Genomic DNA, 22,732 nt, shown 5'->3' on the forward strand with positions numbered 1-22,732 from the left:
TTCAACACAGTCTGTGTAGATTGGGTACCAATCACAAACAATGACTTTCAGACATTTTACCACAATAAGTAATTTGTTTATTAAAATTCAGTACAAATACATTTACAAATACTCTAAATATGACGGCATTTTTCCTAATCTGAAGATTCAGCCAGGACCTTGACTGTAGGAGAACCAGGTCTTTATTTGAGGTTGGCTATTATTAAAAACGCTTTAATTTCTAGTTTAACTATGGCTGTGGTTATGTTTGTATCCGGAATGAAGAAGGACAGTGATTATTGTATTTAATGCCCCTTAATCAACTGAAAACATTGACGTTAAGGCCAGTATGTGAATGCAATCCTACTGTAAAGGTCCCAGTTTAGGGATTTCAAAGTGGTCTCCTTGGCAGGATAGTCATGAGAACAAGACAACAAAACAAATATTTGTGCATCGAAGAATGTCTTAATTTATCTGTGTAGTTAGCGACATTTTAGCATCATTCTACATGCAGAACTTTTGTTATAATAAAATATTGATATTATTCTACTCTGTTTTTACCTGTACAGAAGGAAAAGTTACTGAAAACCTGCTAATAGTTTTTGTGTAGTTTGGAGTCCTGAAACTGAGTTTGTCTCTCTATTTATCTTCACGGTAATTTTCTTGATTTAAATGTTTATTATTGCGCTCAAGTTTTAATAACTAAAATCTAAGTCAATAATATTTGATAAACAGGCCCTGAAATCACAAGAGGACAAAACAAAAACATGTTTTCATTGCTGATACTTAAGACCCAGAAGATAACATAAAAACGTGGCTAAGCTCAGTCCTCCCTGCAGATGATTTTGGCGTACAGGTCGTTGTCTTTGAACAGCAGGTAGTCCTTCAGCCTGTTGGGAAGATGAGCCGACATCAGACGGCTGCAGCTCAGGTGTTTCCTGATCACCACTCGACTCAGGTGAGACAGAGAGCGAGGGTTACCTGTGTGGTAAAGATAATTAGTGTGTGATTATGACAGCAGCTCTTTATCTTTCTATTTTTACCCCACAGATGACTCACGTATGGTCCCGTGGATGTGAGGCCACTCTTTGTGACGCTCCAGGATCTTTGTCAGTTTGCTGCAGAAAGAAACTTGGCCCACGTACTCTAGGAGGATCGAGACGACTCGGCCAGCCAGGTTTACCATCCAGGAGACGCTGATGAAGTCACAAAACTGGAGGAAACAAACTCGCTGTTAGCCACAGGTAGTTTGGTATACTTTTGTTTTAAGTACGATCAATTTCAGACACCCATTAATTTGAAAGGATTTAATCATCTCTGCTTTGAAAATCATTAACTTCTTTAGTAGGAAATCAACTCACAGGGATTTTTTCCTCCTGGTGTTGCTCGTAGCCAAACTCGCTGAGGTCCTCCCAGTCGTCGTCGTCATGGTTACAACAGAAACACTTCTTAGCGTCGTACCCGTTGTTGAGCAGCAGCCTCATCATCACCTCGTCCTTCAGGCAGTACTGCAGCGCTGTGGGAAACACTGTGTCATTCACCATTGTGAAATAACAATTCACGTCCGCTTTAGCCGCCAGCAGCAGCTTCACGATCTCGTATCGCCCCGACCTGACCGCCACCAGGAGGCAGCAGAGGGGGTCCAGGTCAGGTTTGGCCCCTGATCTCAGCAGAATCTCAGTGCAGGTTGCGTCCCCGTTAGAGACGGCAAAGTAGAGCGGGCTTTTTCTCATGTCTCCGTAATTTTCAGAGAGGTGAGAAGCTAGTAAGGCGTTGACGTCAAAGCCGTTCTCCAGCAGGAGCTCCAGGCAGTGGGCGTGGCCTCCATCTGCAGCAGAGTGGACCGGGCTGTGGCCGGACAGTCTCAGGGCTCTTCTGGTGGTGATCGGGATCAGAATCCTTAACGCTCTAAAGGGGTAAAGGAAATAATGATTATTGTGGAATTTCCAAAAACATCTGAAGATGGTGTATGGATCAAACTCAAGGCCTGATTGACCTGGAATAGATTGCAGTCAATCATAGCACAAAACATTGTGCATTTTTTTCTCTCACTGTCTACTCTGTCTAAAGGTCTTATTTACAAAACATACAACTCTAGTGATGTTGGGGCACAAGCCTGCCCATAAAGTTGTCCTCCTCCGTGTTTGCTCTTATTTTATGCCTGAATGTGGTGAGAAACGATCTGCTCCTTTACTCTGCATGGGGCTGAGCTCTCATACTGACAGAGATCAGGTCTGTCCACAAAGATGATGAGCTAGGGGAGGGGAAACTTTGTTTTTAACTCTAACTGGAGCATGATAGAATAACTCCAAGAAAAAAATAAACTGAGTCCTTGTCATTCTGTTAGCCCCAGACGGATTTATGTGTGGTTATAGTGATAATCATAATATAATCATAATGCCAAAGTCATATTTACTGACTTAATTTACAGATAATTTATAAATTTAGTCATACCAAGGTGGAAGGAAAGTCTGAATAAATATTGCAGTGCAGTTGTCACCAGCTTCAGTAGCAAGTAATATTTTCACTCCAACTCCATAGGTCTGTTAGCCCTCATACACTATATTGCCAAAAGTATTTGCTCACCTGCCTGACTCGCACATGAATTTAAGTGACATCCCATTCTTAATCCATAGGGTTTAATATGATGCCAGTCCACCCTCTTCAGCTATAACAGCTTCAACTCTTCTGGGAAGGCTTTCCACAAGGTTTAGGAGTGTGTTTATGGGAATTTTTGGCCATTCTTCCAGAAGCGCATTTGTGAGGTCACACACTGATGTTGGACAAGAAGGCCTGGCTCTCAGTCTCCACTCTAATTCATCCCAAAGGTGGCAAAGGTTTAACTTTTGTAAGGACAGTTTTTCCAGTGCTTCTCTGTAACACCCAGTTTTCCTTTATTTACTACAATCTGGAGCATTTATCCAACCAATCAAAGATGATTAACCCTTTAAACGTGGTGCTACTCACAGGTAGTGTCCCTCATATGCTGCGCGGTGGATGGGTAGCTGGGAGCTCAGGTTGCAGATGTTGGGATTTGCTCCATGCTGCAGCAGGATGTCGATGCAGTCTGGATTTCCTGAACCTGCAGCGTCATACAGGACGCTGTCGCCATTTGGTGCCTGGGCGTTAACAGCAGCACCTGCATGAGAGACAGAAGCATCAAACAAGAAGCTTAAGATGGTGAGCTAAAATATGTATGTTCATTGACAGTTTCCCCCTTTGGGGATTGTTGTGGTTTAAGCCAGTGTGTTTACAAATAGTTTCTAAGTTTCTATACCATACTTGAGGTCATTCCCTACATTTTACTGACGATATCTTTACTTTCCAGTCCTGCTTGAAACACTAACAGAAAGTGTGCTGTTAAACAAAACCTTAATGCTAATTTTATTTTGAAGTGAATGATAACTGGTTTACCATGTTTAATGAGGAGCTCCAGGACTTCAGGGTGGCTATACTCTGCAGCAATGCCTAGAGGAGTCACTCCATGCTGGTCTGTCTCTGAAACCTGACCTCCATTCTGCAAAAGAAGCTCCACCACATCAGCGTAGCCGGCCCTGGAGGCCTCGTGCATGGCCGTCCACTTCTTCAGACACACCTGCTCCACCTGAGCTCCTCCAACTATCAGAGTGGAAGCCATCTGATAAGATCCAGATCTGACTGCTGCAGAGAGGTTGCCAGAGGAGGGGAAATTAGGGTGAGAATGGTCAAATAGAGAGGTTTTATCTTTGGGATTTGCACTTGGAGGTAGGTTCTGACCTAAAATGAGAGGGGATTCGTTGATGTTGTTGGTGGTGTGAGGAGAAGCTCCATGTTTCAGTAACGTCTTTACGTTTCCAACCAAACCGTCTCTCACAGCTAGAGTCAGGAAGGTCTCTCCTTCTGAGGTCTTTTCCTCCAGAGTCAGACTGAAAGATGCTTAAGAGTACAACGAAAGTTCACATTATTACACTGAATTCTACTCCAACAACTAGCTAAGGTAATTATTTGTCTATTTGATACAGAAGTTGAATATTTAGTCTGTGGCCTAGATCCAGAAACCTCCCAACCCTCCTCAAGCCTGGCCAAGACACACACAGAGCAGCAGAACTTGTTTTGCCCTCAATTTTTGAGTCTTTTTTTCCCTGTCATAACATCAGAATGACTTCTGAAGGTGCTGTCCTGCTCTGCTATCTTGAATTAAAGTCCTTTTAGTAAAAACTGAACTGCAATCAGTTTATAACCGTTTTCATTCAATGTTTTGTGTAATGAGTAAGAAAAGCTGTTAAAAAGTGGCACAGTCAGCCTGGTCCACCCTGCAAGCACACAGTGATATAGAACAGCAAAAAACAGGCCATAATATGACACACAGTTACAAGAATTGCAGTCTCACTGAGTTTGCACAATGGATAAATACACAGACATGTATTTATTGGCAACATTGCACTAACTTTACTTAAGTTTATTTTGAGTCGTTAAGTCGGATATGGTGCTTCAATATTCCGCCATTTTTATAACAGTCATATTAGCATTTCACGTGCATGTTGCAGACCTGTGCTTGTGCAAAGGGCCAAGGAAGTGTACTGTTCATGACGGTGATAAGAAGCACTCAGGCTAGTCAAACAAGCTGGACTTTGGTGCTTGAGTGACACAGATTACTTAGTGTGAGTGCTCCCTCGGTTTAGCAATGAAGTGTGTGAACAACAGTGCAGGCTGTAGTCTCTGTTAACAGGAAAAAGCTCAAATGTGCCCGTCTGCTCCTAATCCTCACAGCTTTGTTTATTGTAAAAGAATAAATAGGCCATGTCTGTAACACATGCTTCTGTGTGGTACTCACATCTCACCTGAACAGATTTCTGTTTTACAGCCAGCTCTGAGTTGTAGCTTCAAACTTTAACTGCAGCATCAAACTTATTAAAAATATCAAGCTTAAATAAGAAAAAGTTGGTGGGACAGGCTTGGAGAGAACATGGGTAGGGTTTGGCTGGAGCTTTTTAACCCCGATCTAACCTCCAGTTCCCAGTACAAATAATAAAACATCATCATTGGAGCTCATTTCAAGGCTGCAGTGATATAGAATTTAGGACTTCTTACCCACCGTACAGCACCATCTCCAGGACTTGGACCAGAGGTTGGACCGCAGCCCAGTGCAGAGGATACCAGCCACGGTCATCCACCTGAGTGGAGGCTGCTGGGAAATCACACAGCTCCTGCAGTGCCAATAAGTCACCTACAAGGACAGTTTCTGTGAGTATGTTTTACTTTTTTAGAAAGATTAATACTTAATTGTCATTGCATGGTTGATTAATTTTGTTTGGGAGCATAAAAATATTTATGAACCTGTCCACCAACAAAAGTTCAGTTTCACGCTTTAAGAAATAAAAGTGGCTACACTAAAAATTAGTTTCTTAACTACTAAACACTGTCTAAATAAATCAGTGTGAAATGAAGGTAGGGGGATAGTAGAGGAATGTTAACACCTGGATTAGCGATGCACAATATTATCGGCCTGATATCGGTATTGGCAGATATTAGCTAAATAAAGGCAAGTATCAGTATCGGCACACATCAAAATTCTGCCGATATTTACATTCGATATTTGGCCGTTGATATCAGCATATATTGACTGTCAAATTTGGTGATATATACTAATGAATTAGTGGAGTTTTAGGCTGGACCAATAGAGCTTAGTTAGTGGGATCTTTCTCTTTATTTATCCATATTGTTTAAACTTTTAAGTGTGTTTTAAGAAAAAAATTGTTTCTTTTTTCATCCTCAAACCTTAAATTGTGTTCAAAGGACTAAATTTAGTTCTATAAAACAGATATAGGTATCGATATCAGCTAAACTGAATCTGTAAATATCAGCATATCAGCAAAAATCCGATATCGTGCATCTCTATCCTGGATAGTCACTAGGAGTTTGTGTTTCTGCGTCACCTTGAATCCAGTCTTATTAACCACGGTTGTATGAAGTTTTAAAATGAACTTTATTTATATACCGTTTAAAACATATCAGATAGTTTAGAGGCAAAAATCGTGAGAATTTGATATTTTTACCTCGTTTAATGGCCCCGACAAGCTTCAAATATTCACCCCTAAAAACACAGAGAAAATTGAGGGTTAAACTTAAATCAGAAAATCATCAAGAATTATTTCAAACTAAATCTGTTAAGGTTGGGTAACGTTGTTTAACCTTCCTGATCCTGTTAGATTGTTGCTACAACACGACTCGTGTATGCTCATCTGAACGTTGAAGTCGAGGAGTTCATCTTCATCCATGTCGTCTGCTGCTTCCATCCTTCTGATGTCAAACAGGTAAAGACACAAAGTCAAGACTTCAGACCCTCTGTTACTAAACATTAAATCCTGCCGTGATTTACTCATCTGTACTAGCTTAAACAATCACGCTTATCAATCTGCTGTTACCAAAGTTTGTTAAACTTGTTTTACAATCTGGTTTATTCAGATTTTTTTTCAAGTCAGTTTAATTATAGGTCTTGTTTGAGCGATTGAGACTCCATGTGTTGATTTGAAATCCTGCAGTTTGAAACACTAGAGTGCCAAAAGATATTGTAAGACGTTACAGGTTGTTTTAAAAGTAGAAATGCATGGCAAGCACATGCTTAGTGTATCAAACCAAACTGAAGCAGGCTGCCTGATGACAAGGCACTGATTGATTCTTGAAGTTTGCTGATTTTCTTTGTCTTTGAAGCCAGCCTTTGTGCAATAGTGGGATATCTTGGTTGCTACATCTCTATTTTAAATTATGGGAAGCAATGCAGGGCTGCACAGCGGTGCACGGGATAGCACTGTGGCCTCACAGCAAGAAAGTCTCTGGTTCTTGCTTGGGTTCTCTCCGGGTACTCCGGCTCCTCCCACCACCAAAGGCATGCTCGTTAGGTTAATTGGTCACTCTAAATTGGCTGTAAGTGTGAGCGTGCCTGGTTGTCTGTCTCTGTATGTCAGCCCTGGCAACCAGTCCAGTGTGTACCACACCTCTCGCCAGCTGGGATAGTCCCCCACTAACCCCAGTGGGATAAGTGGTATCGAAAATGGATGGATGGGAAGCAATTTGAGTTTGCTCTACTTTGTTAATTTTTTTTTGGCTTAAACTGATCATATTTTAAAAAGTTAACATGATGAAGTGGGGAAGATCTGTAACCAACAAATAGAAAATTAAAATGTCATTAAAGAAATGAATCAGGTGATAAATCAAGGACACATAGACTCATTTTAGTCATTGAATTTCTTTTGTTTTTGCTAACATCCATTCATCCTCAGTTGTGATGGGAAATATGTCTCTCTTTAGAGATCTGGATGATTTGGCTCAGCTCAGGTAATAAGAGCTGTCTTTTGGCTCCCAAACAGCTCTTCATTTGGCTTTTAAAGTGTGTATTAAATTATGCTAAAAACGGAGCTAGCTCCTGTAATAGAATTAGCTCAGTCACAAACAGTGCATCACGACTTTGTCACTAACCCCACAAGGTTTATTTGCTTACTAGTGTATCAGCGTTTTAATTCAAGCATGTTTATTTCAAAACGAGAATGAAAAAGCTGTTTAAGGGGCTCGGCTAGCCTCTTAGCTCAGTACGAGACTCTCCCAAGACACCCGTCTCCCTTCATCTTCAGGTTCGGTTATGCTTTCCGCGCTGACGGACGCACGGACAAAAACTAACGCAGAATCATGATGCGGAAATGCTGATGCATTTATACCTAGCGCTGGCTTCCTCTTCGCTGATGTTCTCCAAAAAGCTAGGGGGCAGTGTCTTTAAGAATCATGTCTGTAGCGTGTTTAATGTCCGCGTCTATAAGAATTTCGGGGATGTGCGCGTCCAGATGAAAATTGGCCGCACGCGACCCCCGCGAAGGGGCGGGTCTTAATATTTGATGTCACGTTCGACGCGCAGACACTTGCAACCTTGCAGATGCGTCAAGCATAAAACAGGCTTCACATGTAGTGGGCAGTGATAATCAGCTGGGTCACATTGGGTCTCCCACACCTTCTCATTCGGCCCCCAGAAGATTTATCATACAGAGAAAATATATGTTGTGGTATTTGGTGTATCTTTAATCTTTACATCCATACAGCAATTAACCTGACACATCAGATGGATTTGTTTCACACATCCATGTGGTAAACCTTCCATAGACAGTGTTTGAGGAAAGGCTGGGCCTTTGAAATAAGAACTCGGGGTGATTGGATGAATGTTCTGTCTGTCACATCTTTACGGTCCAATCAGAGCAACAAAACATGTGACATCGCCGTAGCTCCATAGTGCGCTGTAAACTCCATAGAGAGCTGCATAACGCGAACCATGGTGAATGTAGACATGTCAGTACACGACTTTGGTCATTTTTGAAAAGAAAACAATTCACTGCTGTTCTATGTTCTTCTTTTAATGAAGAAATGTCAAGTTCTGATAAAACTGGCGCTTTAGCAGCATCCACGCTAAGCTCTTTCACCATAATTGCTGCACCCGAAAGTACTGCCCCTCGCCGCTGATTGGTCCTGTCACTTTCTAACCGGACCCAAACTGTTCAGACGGGAGCTCTGCAAGATGGATTCGCTAGTGAAAACATGGAAACAGGAGAATGCATCTGCTTTGCAAGGTTAAACAGCAATTGAAACAACCCCAAAACTGCTGTGATTGAAACCATTTTTATTAAAACTTTACTAAAATCCCTGTTAGCCAACCATAAGCAAATATGACACATGATAAGCTGCTGTTTTATGCATTGACTTCCTGATTTAGGACCACTCAGAGTGCAATCTTTTCTTACCTAACAATCAAAATAAAAGGTCAGTTTCCTGCACGTGTTTCTCACTAATCAAAACTCAGAATATCGGCATCAAACCCAGTGATCGCCAACATGATAGTCCCAGAAATATGTAGCCAAAATATCTGAAATCACCACCTCAGATAGTCTGGCTGATCTCACTGCTAAAAGATCATTAATGTACACTTGGAGGGAAGGGCAGATATTTAAACATAAATATGTTAAAGAGACTAAAATGTTTTAGTTTATTCTAAGTCCGGCCCCTTGTACAAATGTAGTTGATGACCCCTGTAGTAGGAGGTCTGCAGGACTAAGTCATCTGGGATATTGATCACCTCCATACCAGATAAATGGGTCAACCTGTAAGAAAAATCCCTTTTTGTAATGTGTAGGATCACATCCAGTGTACACTATATGGACAAAAGTATTCAGCCACCAGAATACTTCACTCAAATGGATGAATCGTGACCCATTCAGTTTTTAGTGTGAATGTGGGTCAAAGTTCTCAAGTGTCAGTGAGTAAACTGTTGTTGGATCATAGAGACATTCAGCAGGCTTAAAATCAGTCACACTTTGGTTAAAGTTTTACATCCTTTCTCTTCATTAGCTCTTAAGTGTCTTGCAATATAAACTTTATTTAGGACAAATTAACAGGTGACCTCCTTTCTGTTTCTGACCTCCACGTACGATCACATTAGCTTGCCACATCAATCACCATCGGTTTTTGATGCATTCTCTACAAGAAAACCTGCAGATTACAGCTGAAACAGAACATAACCTTTATATTTTGACTCTCACCTGGTAAATGTGTGAGTGAAGAAGTCATAGGACGACGCGACAGCAGCAGCAGCAGACTGTTTGTGTCATGGTCGACCCCCCACCCACCCTCCCCTTCGCTGGCGTCTCACACAAACTGCAGCGCACTATTTATAGCCGTCACCTGTTGCAGTGTATTTAACATGCAGACGACTCCACAGAATCAAGTGGAGTGCAATGTCACATTTCACACAGATAATGAAAAATAATAATGAGTTTGTCTGTATGAATATTAATTGTGCTATTACAATGCATCAGGCATAGACTTGTTTTAACAGATGCATCTGCCGTGTCCTTGAATACTGTGAGACTCAGAGATAATGACCTGTTGAAATAATGAAGACACATGAAGAGTGGAAGGACCGACACCTTTTTGACCTTTTCTCCATCTGCTGCAGATTTACAGCTCTGACTTTTCCTCTTTACTTTTGTTACCTCTTTTACAGTCAAAATGTGACAATCCCTTTTTGTTTTTTTGGCACCCTGTTGTTGTTTATGCATAAAACAGTGCTCAATAATAGCATGCTGTTTATTTAAGGATTTGCTTTTGATGCAGTCGGTTAAGAAACAAACATGCTTTTAATATTTAATGTCACAGCATCACAAGCCAATGAAAGTTGGCTTAATAAATGAAATCTGTTGTTTTAACAGAGAAAAAGTGCAACAACACTGTGAATTTGGCTCTGGTTCCTCCCATGTCTCTTGATTATTGCTAAGATGTTTCTACACCTTAATTAGAGTCCACCTGTGGTAAATTAAATTGATTGAAAAGGCACACCTCTCTAAAGATGGCCTCACAGCTGACAGTGATATCAGCTGCAGAGACAGGATTGCTGACAGGCACAGATCTGGGGAAAACTAGCAAAAAGTTCCATTGCACTGAAGGTTCCCAAGAGCACAGTGGCCTCCAGAATTATCACATGGAAGAAGTTTGGCACAACCAGGACTCTTCCAAGAGCTGGTCGCCCGGCCAAACTGAGCAATCAGGGAAGAACGTCCTCAGTAAGAGAGGAGACCAAGAACCTGATGGTTACACTGACTCAGCTCCAGAGATCCTGAAGCATGGTGGTGGCAGCATCATGCTGTGGGGGTGTTTTTCAGCAGCAGGGACTGGGAGACTGGTTGAGGGGAAGCTGAATGGAGCTAAGGAGATATCCTCACTGAAAACCTGTTCCACAGCCCTCAGGACCTCAGACTGGGCTGACAGTTCTCCTACCACCTTTGACAGTGACCCTGAGACTTGGCTATTCAGGGACCTGAGATCTGAAAATGTCTGTCCACCAACGGGCACCATCCAACCTGACTGAGCTTGAGAGGATTTGCAAAGAAGAATGGCTCAATCCCTCAATCCAGGTGTGCAAGGCTTGTTGGTCATATTTATCAGTCCCCAGCAAAGACGTTTAACATGTTGATAGAGATCTAAATATAAAATAAAAACCAAAAATAAAGGGATGTGTTATTTTAAAAAATGGCTGTAAAAAGTAAATTTGATTCACAGAAAATGTGATATGTGCATCATACATTTATTCAGAGACAGAATAGAGTAAAAAGTACTTTAAGGTAGAAATAAGAAGGTAGATAAATAGTTAGTAGGTCAAATCTTCACATGAGTCGTTCAGGGTCCTGACTGTAGAGGTCCAACTCCTGGTACAAAATGAAGCTCTTCAGTCTTGGAGGGAAAACATGTGAGTTCATGATTTCAGGCTTGTTGAGTCTCTTCAGAGTAAGATGCCTCCTGATCTCCAGTCTGCAGAGGTGTCTGAGGGAGCGAGGACTGCCTGGAGAGCAAGGTTCGGAAAATTATTAATTCAACTAAATTCAAATTTGTATATATAGCACATTTGATACAATTGTAAACTCTGTGTGCTTTACAGAAGATAAAAACAGACACTCCTTGCAACAATCTGTACAACATTTTGCAGATATACATAAAATGTTGGGGTCTCCTAAAAGGAGCTTATGTAAATCCAAGTACAATTCTTTCAGCCATGGGCTTGAGAGAAAATCAATGTTTTAAGGCCACTTTTGAAGGAACTAAGGCCGGCCACACACTACAGGATTTTAACCCCGATTTTAGGCAAGATTTGATTCCCCCGACGATTGTGGGGGCGTATACGGACTGGAGCCTTGTCACAAACGATTATTTGTCTTAGTAGTCTGCATGTGTGTGGTGTCAACACAGTTCATTTACTGCTCCAAATTGTGTTGTAGCCTCCCAGACCCTGAATCATAAATATCAATCAGGTTTGATATAGCATCACCAGACGGATCATAGGTGCTTTCACTGCTCACAACCATAAACACAACTGTACCTTAATTCCAGCCAGGATTTCATCCTGAGTCTTTCCCTTGTTTTATGATTGTTGCTGCATCTGTAACGCATGCCAGGACAGCCTGTTGTGGAGAGACAGCAAGACGGTATCGACACACATCTGTGTTTTTTTTTTGTTTTCTAAAGTCACGTGATTACGCGAGGTCGTAGGCAGGTCAGCAGGTGTGTGGTCTCCAGTGATCTGACAATCTGGCTGAGTCGTCTAGTGTGTGTGTTCAGAGGATTAAAGATGAAAAATCTTTGGAAATTGTCCTGAAGTCTGTGGTCTCCCACAGTTTTAAAATCATTTCAGATTAAAAGATTGTCTAGTGTGTGGCCGGCTTTAGTGTTCCAGCAGATCTCAGGTCAGCAGGCAGTTTGTTCCAGAGGACAGCACCATAGTGACTAAATGCACCACTGCCAGGTTTAGTTTTAATTTTAGGCACATTGAGGAGACACATGCCTGATAATTGGAGAGGTCTGATGGGATTGTAGTCAGTGAGAGGGTCAGAAAGATATTGGGGTGCCATAGCATTTAGAGATTTATAGACTGGAAGTGATATTTGAAATCAATTCTGTACTGAACAGGAATCCAGTAAAGATTTTTCAGTACAGATGTAATTTGTTCTGTTTTCCTTGTCCTTGTAAACACTCTTTCTTTGGACAATAGAATCATAGAAATAGAATAAATTCATTCTCTAGGGATGATGAATGTGATGAGGACACTTGAACTAAAGCTTTGTTTCACTATACATGACCTGAATTGCTCAAATAGCAGACAGAAAAAGTGTACAAAACTGGAGAACACAGTAGAGGGGTTAGCAGCTTTAGGGCCAGATATTTCCCTCAGGACAATTGGTTGTGAACATATATCTCAAGTAAAGCCATAAACCTGCCTCCGGTCTGGTTAATGGGATATAAAGTGTTGTGTAAACTCACTGAGGATGTCACATATCTCAGTCCACTCTGCCTGTTTCTCCAGGAGGACTCTGAGTTTGGAACAGATGTGGACGTGGCTCATGTAGTCCAGAAGAGTCCGAACAACCCTGCCTGACAGATGCATGACGCAGCAGAGGTTTATGAACTCACAGAACTGGAGAGAAAGGACATAAAGGAGGTAAGTGTTCATGTTAGCTGTTATTACTGTTCAAGTCTTTAGACAATTCATGATGGATGTGTAGAAAACTGCTGTTCCCTGAAAGTCCATTCGAAGCTGTCGGTCAAAGCCAAGAAATCTACGTCAGATCCTTTTTTAAAATTTTGAGATTTGTAGCGTCCCATCTTTTTTGGAATTGGAGTTGTATAACCTGGTCTTACAAAAATAAACCTGTCTTTATCTTCTCTTCCAGCATTCTGTCAGAAACCTTATAAAAAATACTGGGATGAACATCAACACCTCACTCACTGGAATTTTCCGCTCCCCCTCATCCACAGCATCAAATTCGTTGTCATGGTGACAGTGAAAACACCTCTCCACCTTGTACCCATTGTTTAGCAGCAGCCTCATCATCACCTCGTCCTTCAGGCAGTACTGCAGTGCCGTAGGAAACACCGTGTCGCTCACCACTGTGAAGTAACAGTTCACGTCTGCTTTAGCTCCCAGCAGCAGCTTTACGATCTCATATCGCCCCGACCTGACCGCCACCAGGAGGCAGCAGAGGGGGTCCAGGTCTGTCTTTGCCCCGGCAGCCAGAAGGATTTTGGTGCATTTAATGTCCCCGTTGGACACGGCAAAGTACAAAGCGCTCCTCCTCATGTCTCTGTAGTTTTCAGAGTTTCTGGTGCTCATGCGGTAGTTAACGTCATAGCCATAGGCCAGGAGGAGTTCCAGACAGCGGCTCTGACCTCCCTCTGCTGCAGAGTGGACTGGGCTCTGACCTGCCTCTTTGATGGCCTTCTTAGTGGTCAGAGGAATCAGCATCTTCAGAGCGCTATGATAGGAGAAAACAAAGTCCAATTAACTATGAAGACAAGTCCAGCACACCAGGATCTTCTATGTATGATTGGCTAGGAAGCCTATAAGGCGCATGTATGTCTTCATTTCTTTAATACATTTTCAGTTTTGTATTTCACTTTACTTTCACCCTTAGCCCAGTAGTATTGACAAAGAAAGAGCTCACTCATAGTGTCCAGCGTATGCAGCCTTGTGGATCGGCAGGTGTCCAGTCATGCTGGGAAGGTTGGGGTTAGCTCTGTTGTCCAGCAGCAGCTGAATGCAGGCAGTGTTTCCTGATCCTGCAGCGTCCAGCAGGACACTTTCCCCATTACAGGCCTGAGAGTTTACTTTGCTACCTGGAGAAGAGAACAAGAGCAAACATAACCAATATTTAAAGAACTGGCTGTTAGAAATGGTCCAATGTTTTAGTAAAGTAACCAAGGCCGGGGGATAAAAGGGGACGCTTTCTGGGGTCCAGCCAAACTGGGGGCCCATGGAGGTCAGCAAAATCATGATCCATTGTTAAGTTAAGCTGTGATGACCATAATTTATTTTTAACCTGAATGATAACCACTTGTATCAAAGCAACAAGACATGAATTTCATTTATTTATGCTGTAGTACAATAGTCTTTTTCAAAATGTAAACCACTTTATTTAAAACAGAATTGCCTTTTTATCAGTGATTTTAACGATGTGGATGGATGTGATGAACTGTTAGGAAAGTAATGTCAAACTTTATAGCTAGGCCATGATGTGCACAAATGTGAGATTGACAGAAAATAAAATAGAAGAAACTGAGAACTTTTTTAAACAGTGCATAATTGAAAAACTGTGAAAAGAGACAAGAATTGGGTGAAAAGTGGCAAGAATGGGTTAAAATAGTAAAAAAGGCGTAAATGGGTTAAAAGTGGCAAAAATGGGAAAATGTTGGCTGAAAGTTTCCAAAATGGGCAAAAATTGGAAAACAAAATGACAAAAAAGTGACAGAATGGGTGAAAAAAGCAAGATTTCCTAAAAGATGTGCAGAAACGGACAAAAAGGGGGCAAAATTTGGTTTAAAAGCAGGGAAAGAAAAGAGGAAAAAATGGCAGAAACAGGAGGAAATGGCAACAAAGTTGACAAAAAGTGGCAAAAATGGGAGAAAAGTATCAAAAATGGGGTAAGATGGGAAAAAGAAGTGGCAAAATGGGTTAAAAGTTGGAAAAATTTTAAAAAGTAACATAAATGGGAAAACACTGGCCCAAAGTTTTTTAAATGGGTAAAAATTGGCAAAAAAATGACAAAAAGTGGCAAAAAAATGGTAAAAGTTGCAAAAAGCAGCTAAAGTAGGCAAAAGTTGCAAAAAAAAGATGTGCAGAAATAGGCAAAAAAAAGGTCAAAATTGGTTTAAAAACAGTGACAGAGAAAGGTAAAAAAAAATGGCAAAACAGGACAAAAATGGTAAAAAAGTTTACAAAAAAACTTTAAAGGCTTTAAAAGTGGGCTCAGTAACTTTTTTAGTTGCACAAGATGTTGCAGAAATGGGCAAACAATTGATTTAAAGTGGCAAAAATGGGCAAATAACAGCAAAATTTGGTAAAAATAACAAGAATTGGCAAAAAGTTGCAAATAGATTGTGCAGAATTGGGCAAAAAAAAAAAAAAAAACACAGGCAAAAAATGTAAATATGGACAAAAAGTGTTTAAAAATGTGGCAGAAATGTGTTTAAAAGGGCAAAAGTAAGATAAAAATGGCAAAGAATCAGCCAAAAATGGCAAAAAGGTTGAAATAATGGATGGAAAAGTGGTGAAAAGGTACCACTAATAAATATTTCTGCTATTAAAACCTCAAAACACCTTTACACACTTTTCAGCTCCAAAATGAGGGAACTGTTAGCCAGGATGCTAGCATCAATGCTACTGATCCAACATGCACTGATTTAGTCAGTAATTCAGAACTGGGGCCCATTCTCTGGGTTTTTCTGGGGCCCAGCTAAATCTCAAAGAAGTGACTATTGTCTGTAAATGAACCACTTTAAATGTTACATATGCATCTCCTCTTTTTGCATTGTAAAATCTATAACAATTTTCCCACTCCTTGCTCTAATTCCCTCTGTTCTTTCCACTGTGTTTAAACCTACAGTTCATCTCAGACTGACCACAGTTCAGCAGAATCTCAGCGATGTGAAAATGCCCGTGCTCTGCAGCTACAGCGAGCGGCGTCACTCCTGCCACATCTTTGTGGTTTACCCGACCGCCATTCCTCAGCAGCAGCATCAGGATTTCTGCGTTTCCGGTCTTCGCCGCCTCATGTGTTGCCGTCCACTTCTTCCGGCAAATCTGCTCCACCCAGGCGCCGCTAGCGACTAGTGTGTATGCTATCTGGTAAGAGCCAGCCCTCACTGCTGCAAGGCAAAGCAAAGGTGAGGCTTAGCTGGGAATTCATTTTGCATTTATGTATCAAAAACCATCTGTGAGGCTAATATGGTCTAGCCGTTAGGTCGTCCCCCATGTGCACGGCTGGTAGGGTTCAAGTCCAGCCTGTGGTCTTTTTCCTTCATGTTAGTCCCCAACTCCCATCCCTGTTTCTGACTCAGTCTACTACCATCTTCTTTTAAGAATTGGCACAAAAAGCCCAGAGATAAAACTTTAAAAAACACTTTAAGAAAAATGTAGCTTTTCTCCTCAAGCAGGAAGTTTTTTTTATTGTCTTTCTCTACAGTTCTTAGCATTATAAATCATAATAAGCGCTCTTCTATCCTCAGCTTAACCCTGTTAATACATCCTTATTCTCATCAACTTCTGTTTACAGCAAGTGAAGTCCCCCCCTACTGGCCATTAAACCAATTGCAGGATTAAACATGGAGTTTGCTCTTTGAACCACATTAATTTTTTTCTTTCTTTATTGGTGCTTAAGGATTGGGTTGCCTTTACCGTGTTTACAAGAAGAGATCTTATACAGTGCATTTAGAGAGTATTCAGACCTCCTTTGCTTTTTTCAAATTTGTTGATTTGCAGCCTGTTGCTACAATGAAAAATAGTATTTAAATGTTTGTCCCTAAACTTTATATCTGGAGGAAACCAGGCACCGCTCATCACCTGCAGAATACCATCCCAACAGTGAAGCATGGTGGTGGCAGCATCATGCTGTAGGGGTGTTTTTCAGCAGCATTGACTAGGAGACTGGTCAGGGTTGAGGGGAAGCTGGATGGAGCTAAGGACAGAGATATCCTCAATGAAAACCTGTTCTGCAGTGCTCAGGACTTCAGACTGTGCCGAAGGTTCACCTTGACTTGAACCCTTTCAAAAGACCTAAGATCTGAAAATGTCTGTCCACCGACGGCCACCATCCAACCTGACTGAGCGTGAGAGGATTCACAAGGAAGAATGGCAGAAATGTCCCAGTCCAGGCGTGCAAAGCTTCTTGGTCATATTGAAAAAACTTGAGGCTAGGTACTGAGTGCAGATTAATGAAAGAAAACATGGATTTAAAGGATTGTAACATCAGACAACATAACATAAATGACAAGCTGAGGGGAGTCTGAATTCTTCATGAATGCTCTGTATTTCAATTACACACACATGTAAGGTCTGCTGCCAGGTCTCTCTCTTTGAAGGAGGCATATGATATGGTGTTTGGTCTTACAGAAATTTCTTCTTAGGTGATAACATGACCTGACCTTGGAGAAAATAAGTCTGCAGAAACACGTCTTAGGTTTGGATCCACCCACGTTCCTTTTCATAGTTACCGAGCAGCAGCGGCGTCTCATTCTTGCTGTTGGTGTTGTGAGGTGAAGCTCCGTGCACCAGCAGACTCTTCACATTCTGCACCAGCCCCGCTTTAACAGCCAGAGTCAGCGGCGTCTCTCCTTCCACCGCTGTCTTCTCCTCCAGACTGAGCCCCTGAGCTGTCACTGACAAAAACACACACAGGTAAACATTCCTGCTCTGGACATCAAACTGTCAGCTGTGCTAGCCAGGCAGGTGAGACAGGGAGACCCTCCCTGTCTGCTGACCTGCTGGCTGAATGAAAGGAGGATGATATCAGAGGTTATTTTAGACGGAGAGGATTGTTGACATCAGCTGAAAAGCTGTGGCATTACTACGTGAAGTTATCTGTGGGTTATTTTAGGCAGCCATTGTTTTGATGATGCCACTGCAGCATGATCCGCTACCCACAATAACACTGTGTGTTTTATTCCATTATTTAACGTCTTTGTTGGTGTTTCTTCCACAATTAAGAAGTATTTAATAGATTCTGTTAGTCTAAATCTGTTGGCAATTGTGCGTTGGAAGTCAGCCATGTGCATTTTTGAGCATTAACCATCATCTTTTAATAATGTATTAAAAATAAAAGTGATAAAAATAACCAGACTTACACCTCAGAACAGTCACCAGAACTTCTAGCACCGGCTGACATGCAGCTCGGTGTAAGGGAAGCCAACCTCGACTGTCCGGCTCCTCGAAAGCGAAGGTGTGTCTCAGCATCTCTCTGAGCACCCACACATCACCTGCACACCACAGGGACGAGGAAACAAGTAAGAATAATAAATGTCTATGGGAATCCTCATTAGAATCATTCAAAACTTTCTAGAGCAGTGAAACTGGTTTGTGGATTCTCATTTTTCTGCAAGTATATCCTCAAGTTGTCTTCATCTTTCTCTCAGCAGACTAACACAAAGACAATCTCATAGTGAGGATATTTCCAGGGTGATGATGTCCTACCTACCTTGCTCGATGGCAGCCAGGACTCTCAGGTTTTCCTCCGTCACTGCAGTTAAACTAACAGAGAGAAGCAGACGGCAGTAAGTTGGTTTGATGTTATCATCTAATGATTCTTGAGTGAAGAAAAGTTTTGAGTGTGGAGTCAGGACCTTGCAGCAGATTTCAGGAAGGCTTCTTGGCAGGAGTCTTGAATACTGAGCTGGATGATGTACTCGTTGAGCTCATCTTCACCATATTCTTCATACGTGTTCATTTCTCTGCAGGGAGAAGTTAACACCTGATGAACAAGTTTGTATTTAAGACACATGTGAGGCTCTGTGCCTTGCTTTTATTTTTCATTTTTACAAAAGTCATAAGAAGAAAAGAGGTCTCTAGTAGCTATATCCTCCAGGGATCTGTTATTCTAAAGCAGAGGTTTTCAAAGTGTGTGAAAGTGAGCCTTCCCTAAGAGAAGATTAATCATTCAGTGGACCCCCACCCACATAAAGATTCAGATGTAAAAAAAACTTAACCATATTTTCAAACATCTATGTCAAATTTTTAATATCTTTAACATGTTTATATCTTTGATATTTTGGTCTGCAAATGTTCTTAAACATCTGTCTTTACCAGGTAATCAGTTATTTGGCTTCAGTAATGGATTTATTGCCAATACTACCTGATAATTCTGCTCTGATAATCCTTAAAGCAGCGTTACTCAACCAAAGAGCCAACCTGTTGAAAAATACCTCTGCAAGAGCCACAATCTAAGAGGTGAAAAGTGGCAAAAACAGCTTAAAATAGTAATAAAAATAAGCCAAAGATGGCAAAAATGGTCATAAAGCAGCAAGAAATGTGTGAAAATGGGCAAAAAAAAGATGAGTGAGAAGTGACAAAAGTCAAAGGTGGCAAAAACAAGGCAAAAAATGAGTAAAAAAGCAGTCAAAAGTGGCAAAAATGGGCAAAAAGTAGGAAAGTGGTATTTAATTATAAAAGGATGCTTCAATGGGTGAAAAATGGCAAAAAAAAAAAAAAAAAAACAGTGAAAAAGGGGCTTTATCTGGTTAAGATTGAAGTGGATTTGTGTAGTCCAGTTTTTTGAAAATCCAGCTCTCTTTTAGGTTATTTGGTTCAGTTTGTGTGGTATGCGTTTATTTGCGTTTACATTCTGAAAACTTGACAAGCGTCTCCAATAACTGACCCCATATTATTGGCACCCTTCCGCAGGGTTCCCAACTTACTTTTCTGTCCCAAAAAGGTGGAGCTTCACACACTACAATAGAAGGTTTGCACTGAACTCGCTGCCCAGCAGGGCTGCAGAACGGGGCTGTCTGCTCCATGAGGAGTGGGAGGAAATGGGAGAAAAAAGAATAATATCTGCTTAAAGGGAACATATTATGCAAAAATCACTTTTTCAGGCTTTTCTTACAAAAACATGTGCCCCTGGCCTGTCCACAATCCCCTAAAATATCAGAAAAATCCATTCCCTCCCCCCTCTCTTTCTCCACCTTTCAGAAAATGAGTGCTGAAACAAGCCGTTCTCAGATTTTCCCCTCATGATGTCACATGGGGAGTTAGACCTGCCAGTTGGCCCTGTCTGCTTGGAAGGAAGTCCAGCCCTCCTCTCCTGCTCCTCCTCTCAGCTGCCAGCTGAGAGGAGGAGCAGGTGAGCCACATCCATTTCCTTAAAGGGGTGGAGTCAGACAGCTCAGTAACATTTAAAGCCACAGACACAGAAACGGCTCATTCTCAGCAGGGCTCTCAGAGGGGTTTTTAGACATGCAAAATCCTGGAGTTTTTTCAGCAATAAACTTTACAGTTATGTTTTGGTGACCTCTGAGACCAATATAAACTTGTCTTAAAAGCGTAAAATATGTGACCTTTAAGTTAGGGGTGTTTGGTCCCATCAGAGATTGATGCTGTTTCCTGGACCATTGGCACTGATATCTGCCCACAGTTTCCTGATGTTTATGTGGACCTGATTTCAAAAACATGAAGCAGAGCCTGAAGGCTCACATCATTAGTGATGTGAAACTGAATTAACGAGGAAGCTTTGTAAATATAAAGCTGTAGATCAGTTGATTTTGGTATTGTTGTGATTCATTAACCTATTTTTTCTTCAGGTAAGCTGTGAAAAGATCTTTCTATGGTTGTTGAATCTAGTTGTGAAACTTCAGACTGTAGCCTTTTTTTTTTTTTTTTTTTAAAGATCAATGTACCCAGGAGTTTTTACTTAGTCTCATTTGATTTTCACTCCAAATAAACCTTTATTTTACTTTCAATGTGGAAATTCTCACAGTTCAGCTATCAGCTTTTACTTAGAGTTGTATAAACTGTTAAAGTGTTCACTTCATAAAATAGTCACGGAAATATCTACAGTATTTAACAAAGTAGAAATCAGGTTTATTTACAAAGCTCACTCTATTTAATCTGTAGAAAAAAGATGGATTTGAGAATTTATTTAGTTTTGCCATATAAACCAGCCGTGTCAATCAGATATGACGGGACTATGTTTACAGCTGTAAAACATAATCTACTGACATTAAGTGCTTTGTCACCTTCATATTGTTTTACCATCTGGTTGATCAACTGAAATTTCTGGTCTTAATTTTCCTTTAAAGTAAAAAGGTGGAGAATGGAGTAAAGTTTAGACTGAATGCTTGTTCTAGCTACTGTAATAGCTCAGCTTCATCTTGTGAAATATTTCTGTTAGCATATTCTATCAGTTGAGGATCTGTAGATGTCGTGATTTATTTATCACTTATTTGATTATTACTGTTTACTCCCCACTGATTTCTGTCTCCAGCCCATTCTTTATGCCACTCAGTGGCTGGAACAGCAAAGAATCGCGCTGCTTCGACGTCACATGCATACCCTCCATATTGACAATTTGACTTACTGTTGATCTGATAGGATAACTAATCAAGCCATCTATGCATCAACACTACTACTCAAAAGTTTGGGATCATTTGGAAGTTTTCTTGTTTTCTGTGGAAAAATTCATGAAATCAGTCTTTAATGTAAAATGTTCTTTAAATTTTGCAGCAATTACAGCCGTGCAGACCTTAGGCATTCTAGCTGTCAATTTTAAAGGTAATCTGATGGGACCCCCCCCCCCCATGCTTCCTGGAGCATCTCCCACAAGATGGATTGGCTTGGTGGAGTCTGGCTGACTGTTCTGGCCACTCCATTACAGTCAGGATTATGTCTGACTGCTTAGTCTTTGAATATTTCTTGGACATTTTGGAGGAGTGTTTTTAGTCGTTATCCTGTTGTAGGATGAAATTGGCTCCAAGCAAGTGCTGTCCTCAGGGTATGGCATGGCTGTCCTTCCCCAAGGTCTCTTTCACTCTTTATAAATCTCCTGTTCCACCACCTCCAAAGCCCCCCAGACCATCACACTGCCTCCACCTCACTTGATTGATGGTTTTTGCATCTTTTTATTTGTTCTGTGTCTCACAAATGTTCTTCTGTTTGATCCAAAGACCTCAAACTTGGACTCATCAGTGCACAACACCGTCTTCTGGTCTTTCAGTGCCCAGTTTTTTGCTCCCTTATTAGTAAAATGGTTTTTAGCTGTGCAACATGATTAACTTAGATTAGCAGCCATACCAGGAGACTGATGCAGAGGACTGACAGTTACTGATAACTGTTTGTGAACTGCATGAAAATGTTTTTCTTTGGAAAACAAACAAATTTGCCAGTGATCCCAAACTTTCGAGTGTACATCGGTGGATTGTTACAACCCTAGTTACTACCTGATACATCTTGTATTTAAGAGATATTATTCTGTCTATTCAAACAAAGCTCGTCAGTTGTGCCGTCTCCAATCACAGTGCACTGGTTAAGCCCCACTTTTTAAAGTTACACCACAGTTCCTAAAGCCCAGTTGGTGCAAACGGTTGCACCAAGAGTTCCCCTACAGCACTGATAATCAACTGGCAGCCCGGAGGCCAAATCAGGCCCTCCAGAGCTTCCTGTCTGGACCCCAGAAGATCATTAACTTCAGAAAAGCAGGAAAAGAAAATGTTGTGATTTTAAGAGTGTCTTTTGGCTTTAAATGTCTACAGCTGTTAAATCTACCCCAACAGCAATTGATATTCAAATAATTTTAGAATGACTTCACATTTGATCGGTTTTTACAGAAATTCACGTGTGAGCCGTTATTAGTAAATATTTTTTAAAAATGTGTTAAAACTGGCAAAAATGGCCAGATAAAGTGGTGAAAGCAGTTAGAGAGTGGCAAAAATG

The 22,732-nt window shown here is 41.1% G+C and overlaps 2 protein-coding genes across 4 annotated transcripts; both read right to left on the minus strand.

Moving 5' to 3' along the window:
* Positions 1-129: 129 nt before the first annotated feature.
* Positions 130-9,577, minus strand: LOC121515384 (ankyrin repeat and SOCS box protein 15-like). Of its 3 annotated transcripts, none has more exons than XM_041796123.1 (10): positions 9,534-9,577; positions 6,151-6,255; positions 6,015-6,052; positions 5,054-5,185; positions 3,736-3,894; positions 3,394-3,639; positions 2,947-3,118; positions 1,341-1,887; positions 1,039-1,192; positions 130-960 (listed from the first exon to the last, which is right to left on the minus strand). In XM_041796123.1, the coding sequence occupies exons 2-10, from the start codon at positions 6,252-6,254 to the stop codon at positions 803-805; spliced, it is 1,710 nt and encodes a 569-aa protein (XP_041652057.1). In that variant the 5' UTR covers position 6,255; positions 9,534-9,577; the 3' UTR covers positions 130-802. The 3 variants fall into 3 exon arrangements, with proteins under 3 accessions (XP_041652057.1, XP_041652056.1, XP_041652058.1); XM_041796122.1 differs by having other exon boundaries at positions 6,151-6,258; XM_041796124.1 differs by lacking the exon at positions 9,534-9,577 and having other exon boundaries at positions 5,050-5,185; positions 6,151-6,247.
* A 1,576-nt stretch (positions 9,578-11,153) lies between these two features.
* LOC121515605 (ankyrin repeat and SOCS box protein 15-like) lies at positions 11,154-18,755 on the minus strand. Its single transcript, XM_041796460.1, has 9 exons — positions 18,652-18,755; positions 18,507-18,559; positions 18,157-18,288; positions 17,527-17,691; positions 15,937-16,182; positions 13,983-14,154; positions 13,268-13,793; positions 12,802-12,955; positions 11,154-11,329 (listed from the first exon to the last, which is right to left on the minus strand). The coding sequence occupies exons 1-9, from the start codon at positions 18,753-18,755 to the stop codon at positions 11,154-11,156; spliced, it is 1,728 nt and encodes a 575-aa protein (XP_041652394.1).
* Between the last annotated feature and the right edge of the window lie 3,977 nt (positions 18,756-22,732).

This window comes from Cheilinus undulatus, linkage group 9, assembly GCF_018320785.1.
Source record: "Cheilinus undulatus linkage group 9, ASM1832078v1, whole genome shotgun sequence".
Lineage (NCBI taxonomy): Eukaryota > Metazoa > Chordata > Actinopteri > Labriformes > Labridae > Cheilinus > Cheilinus undulatus.

Bases quoted from the DNA above. Each gene is read 5' to 3' on its own strand.
- LOC121515384 (XM_041796123.1), bottom strand. From the start codon at position 6,254: ATGGAAGCAGCAGACGACATGGATGAAGATGAACTCCTCGACTTCAAC. The intron at 6,053-6,150 runs GTTAAACAACGT...CTGTGTTTTTAG, and splicing joins AATCTAACAGGATCAGGAAG to GGGTGAATATTTGAAGCTTG. The intron at 5,186-6,014 runs GTAAAAATATCA...CTGTCCTTGTAG, and splicing joins TGTCGGGGCCATTAAACGAG to GTGACTTATTGGCACTGCAG.
- LOC121515605 (XM_041796460.1), bottom strand. From the start codon at position 18,755: ATGAACACGTATGAAGAATATGGTGAAGATGAGCTCAACGAGTACATC. The intron at 18,289-18,506 runs GTAGGTAGGACA...TGTGGTGTGCAG, and splicing joins CCTGGCTGCCATCGAGCAAG to GTGATGTGTGGGTGCTCAGA. The intron at 12,956-13,267 runs GTGAGTGAGGTG...CTTTCTCTCCAG, and splicing joins AGGGGGAGCGGAAAATTCCA to TTCTGTGAGTTCATAAACCT.